The sequence below is a fragment of the Halyomorpha halys genome, unplaced genomic scaffold (genome assembly GCF_000696795.3).
Source record: "Halyomorpha halys isolate HHAL.00 unplaced genomic scaffold, Hhal_1.1 Scaffold103.1, whole genome shotgun sequence".
Taxonomy (NCBI): Eukaryota; Metazoa; Arthropoda; class Insecta; order Hemiptera; family Pentatomidae; genus Halyomorpha; species Halyomorpha halys.
The window spans coordinates 428,235-433,170 of NW_027115007.1; the positions used below are offsets into that span (position 1 = coordinate 428,235).

A 4,936-nucleotide genomic window follows, 5' to 3' on the forward strand; every position below is an offset into this window, starting at 1 on the left:
ATTCAATATTTTACAATACAATGAAAACATGACAACTCAGGAATTAAAAAATTTTTGATCCCACATCAGTATAAACATAATGGTTCAAATTTATTCTTATTTCAGTTAACTATTGAGAAAACAAATAGTATTTTTAACTTATGAGAAGATGATTGTGGATTTGGTCAGTGAAGAACACAAACAAGTAAAAGCTTATTTATTAGTGCCAACGAATTTCTAGCCTTCATCAGGGCTAAGAACAAAAACAAGATAGCAATCAATCAATAAAAGGATACATGGAATGATTAGCAAATAAGTAACATTACGGATACATAAATAGTGTTGACAGATTATGTATAATGTACACATTATGTATCCATAATATCCTTATACATCATTTTATTTTCACTGGTTGTTATCTTGTTTTTGTTTTAAGGCCTGATGAAGGCTAGAAATTCTGGCTGAAACGTTGAGATCAATAAATAAGTTTTTACTTCTTCGTGTTCTTCACTAACCAAACCCCTAACCATCTTCTCCTCATAATATTATTTATGGCCAACAATCTTCTCATTATTATATTTTTAACTTAAATCTTTATATTCAATTTCTTTCCTAGGCCATAGATAAATATTTTTTATTTCCAGATAAATAAGGATTCATTAAAATATTAATCTTTCAAGACTATGATTTGAAAGTACTACACAAACAAAATTTTTACTGAGGTGGCAAAAAACTAAACTTTATCAGTATATAACTTCATGAATTAACAACACTAAAAATAAGGAGAAAACGATACAAGTTTTTTAATTATCACCCTAAAAAGGAGTACTACTAACTCCAATGAACAAAAATAAATTACCTGCTATGATGATTTTTGGCCTAAAAAGTTTTGCATTTTCTTCTAACTTATCATAATCAATCAGTCCAGTCTTTGGATTAACTTTGTAAGGAAAAGATTCAAAGAATATTGAAGTGGCTGAAATTCGCTTGGTAGGTGTCATAAAACCATGAGTCAAATGACCACCATCAGGTAAATCCAGGCCTATAAAATGACAAAAAGTTAAACTTCATCTGTTTAAATATAAACAAAATTTACTAATACAGCTGATTTTCTCTCTATAGTGAACAGGCAAGAAAGAGGATTAAAATATAATCAATGGAAAAAGTCTTAATAATAGATACTCATTTCCAATTAATATACTATATTACTATAAAAAACAAAAGGATTAAATTTTTTTGTACCCATGATTCGATCATGTGGTGCACATAGGCCAGTTAAAACTGCAAGATTAGCAGGAGAACCAGAATAAGGTTGAACATTAACACCCCACTCATTTTCAGAGAGACCAAATGCTTCAAGTGCCCTTTTTTGACATAATACTTCGACTTTGTCAATAAATTCATTTCCACCATAGTATCTAAAATATAAGTAGCATTCGATAAAAGTAAATAATATAAATCATAATAATAAAACATTAAGAATTTCCAATCATAAAGCATAGGAAAACAAGATTAATTAATTGGAAGATTGTTGATTGATTTTGAGTAATATTTAAAAGGAAGATGTTCTGGGAGTGGTCAAATAGTTTAATTACTGTTTGAGTTCTTTTTACCGCACCCGCACCTTTTAAAGATTAAGTAATATCATTGGAATGATGTCCATAATAAATTATATAAATATTTTTCCTTCACAACTGAGTTATCAAGTTTTAATTCATATGTTAAGTTATATGTGTCAAGTAAAAAGAAGTCAATTGTTACTAAAAACATTTTTTTAATAAATGTTGATGTAACATTATGTAGAAATGAACAACATAAAATCTCAACAAAACATTTCGACGAGAGAAACCAAATTTTAAGTTTCTTTAGAGAATTAAAATGAAATAAAGTGTAAAGCTAAATATGATTCTAAATAATAAAAAAACTTTGATCGGCAATGAATAATTTAATGTATATAAAAACACTGAAGTTAATATTGTGATTCATAAAACAGCTATACTTAAGCGCATCATCAGCAAAAATTTGAAACCAGGTAAGCCTATATCGTTTTGATTTAGGGGGATTTTATATTTCAAATTTGATGTGTAACAAATAATTGTTGTAAACTAATATCAATTCATATTGTTGTTGCAATTTTGCATTATTAATTATTTCATATTACTTCATAGTAACTAGCTAGGATACTATCTTCTTTTTTTTAATATCTCAATTTAGAAGTAGAAAATTCAATTTTCTGTTTCTCTCCTGAAAAGAAGAAACTGAAAGTTATGTGATATCCAACTTTTACTGGCGATAAGTTCTGATAAAGTTTCATGATGCTAAGAAATAGAACTTAATGTCTCTAGCAACCGTAGATAATCCAAAACAGATGGAGATAACAATACTCTCCTTACCTGGATGGAAGTAAAAATAAGAATACAAAGTTATATCTCTGTTAATATTGATCCTTTCATTTTTTGATAATTTGATTATTTGAATTGAATAATTTAATGGATAATTTCAATTTTTTTTTTCTTTTTTGATTTTAAGAAATTCTACTATCTTAAAAAAAATAAATACAGATTATCACTTTTAGAGTTATTACAAAATGAAATTTTCTTTCCTCCAAAACTTTTTACTGTAGATTTATATTCTATACTAAACTTTTTAAGGCTTTAAGTGGAGGGCTTTAAGCAAGATCATTAGATCCGTTCAGGCACTAAAGTATAGAGAAACATATGTTTTTTGCTTGTTGTACAGTAACTTTTGTGCACAGCGTGTCGTATCTGTAATGACAAGAATCACAGAATCCGAAAACAAAACAAAAATAGAAGTAACAAAATTGGTTGAAGATATGGCCATGGCACAGGCCAACAGACAAGCCAATAGCCAGTAATACTTTTATGAATTCTGGGCGCTCTAAAAGAAATAGATTTGTTGAAAACTACATTGAAAATTTGAGATGATAACCATTCAATTTTATTTTTAATTCTTTCCTTACCTGGAAGGTAAGGAAAGTAGAAATCTAAATTGGTACAAATTTTCAAAACAATATCATAATTCAACAAAACAATACCTTTTTCCTGGGAGACCTTCAGAATATTTGTTATGAAGGCATGAACTTAGACATTGTAATACAGAAAGGGAAGTAAAATTCTCAGACGCAATCATTTCAAGTCCTTTTTTCTGCCTTTCTTTTTCTTGTTTCATCAATTGAAAGAGCTCAGGATCAGAATCCCAAACAGTCTGGTTCAAAATGTTGTCACTAACACCCATTGTAAAATTACTGGCACTACAAAATTAATATACATTATTAAACTGTAAATAAAAAGAACATTGTAAGAAGAAATAAGTATTGTCATTCATTCAGCTAAAAGCTTTTTATCAAGTTCATCAATTAAATAAAATAAATTCTCATGATGTAGATAAAGGATAATATTTAAGTTAACATTTACCTTCCTGAGGCTAACCATTTTCTAGGAGACTGATAAATAAAATTATAATTTAATACTCTCCTGAACATGTTATATCCGAATTGTGCGAAAAAATATTAGAGATTAACTGATTGATAACTTGTAAAAAAAATAAATGACGATTTCCCTGACAAAAACCATTTAGATGCTATTGATAATATCAGGATAAATTTTTTTAAACTCCTATCATACAAAGAAAAGACATACAGCAAAACACATAAACTTTACTAATTGGCTATAGTTCTGGACAGTATTAACAAAAAGTAAACAAACGTTTTAAAATAAACCACCTGTTGAATTCTTGCTAAGAGGTACTTTCCTAAGCACTGTACATGCAACTTACACTGGAAATAAATGAAATCGGCAAGAAGTGTTATATGTCAAACGAATCCACCAGGAGTATCGGAGTTACTAATTGAACCACTAGCAGAAAAAACTTAATCTTATAATAACGGAGATACCCAGCGAACAAAGTGGGGGGTCTAGGTCTAGATATCTCGTAGGTTCTTATTGACCATGAACTCGTAGATAACTTTTTTTTGCATTAATTATAACGATTTCTACGTCGATAAAAAAAAAAAAATAATTTCGAACGTCACAATATACAAGATCGGACTCGACAACTAATAGGAAACTGGAAAAGCATCAGGACATAAGAATTATTTGAACAGGACCGAACATATCTAGGGAAATAACAAATAGGGATAAGATAATTGTTATTGGACATTATTATTGAACTTTTAATTCATTACTAATAAACGTGAGTCCAAGAGCGTTGAGCGAATTTTAATAGGATTAGCGGATTAATAAAAAATATTTAATTACAGCAGTTAACATACCTCATTTTAATTAACCGACAACGTAGTCTTAAAGCCACAATAAATGATATATTATGTAACAACCTCTAATAAAGAGTTCGTTTTTAACTAGTTTGCCGCTAACAACTGTGAAAGACGCACCATACAGCCGATTGCATAGCACTAATACCCAAGTGCTAGTACTGCACTGCATGAAGTGAAGTGGTGTGACGTAACGAGTATACCTACGTTCATATTTGTCATTGAATTGTTCTAACTATTTCATATGAATATATTAATATCACAACAGAAATGTTAGTGTACCATCATTTAAAATAGCTTCAGAAATATTCAATGATCTTTCTTAGGAATAAATATGTTCTTGCCTTGTTAATAATTAGTACGACAACGAAAATTGTAATACAATATGGATAGCTTAAACATTTTTCGATGAATAAAGTAAACGTTCCGAAAAAAAATTATTTTTTAAAACATTAATGGTTTATAAAATATTTAAGAACTTTGAAAAAGTTAATCATCAAATTCATTTTTATGAATCAAATTCATTTATGAATTATTTTTAAGAAAAACTTAAACCCCCAACCATGGTGAAAATAATGGGAATACAAATAAATGAATTTATAACTGGCTATATGGAAAATTCCAATCCCATTACAATTTAAAATAAAACAGTAGACGTTTGACTAG

The 4,936-nt window shown here is 28.5% G+C and overlaps 1 protein-coding gene across 4 annotated transcripts in view; it reads right to left on the minus strand.

The window, feature by feature from the left end:
• Shmt (serine hydroxymethyl transferase) overlaps positions 1-4,426 on the minus strand; it is a 10,026-nt gene extending 5,600 nt beyond the window's left edge. Inside the window, exons 1-4 of one of the 4 annotated variants that reach the window (XM_014415572.2) lie at positions 4,271-4,426; positions 3,035-3,250; positions 1,222-1,397; positions 839-1,021 (exon numbers count right to left, since the gene is read on the minus strand). In XM_014415572.2, the coding sequence (XP_014271058.1) occupies positions 839-1,021; positions 1,222-1,397; positions 3,035-3,250; positions 4,271-4,275 (580 nt within the window). In that variant the 5' untranslated portion in view covers positions 4,276-4,426. Of the gene's footprint in view, positions 1-838; positions 1,022-1,221; positions 1,398-3,034; positions 3,251-3,413; positions 3,684-3,721; positions 3,928-4,270 lie in introns of those variants that run through there. The other 3 variants (XM_014415573.3, XM_014415574.2, XM_014415571.3) reach the window with 3 other exon arrangements.
• Positions 4,427-4,936: the final 510 nt, after the last annotated feature.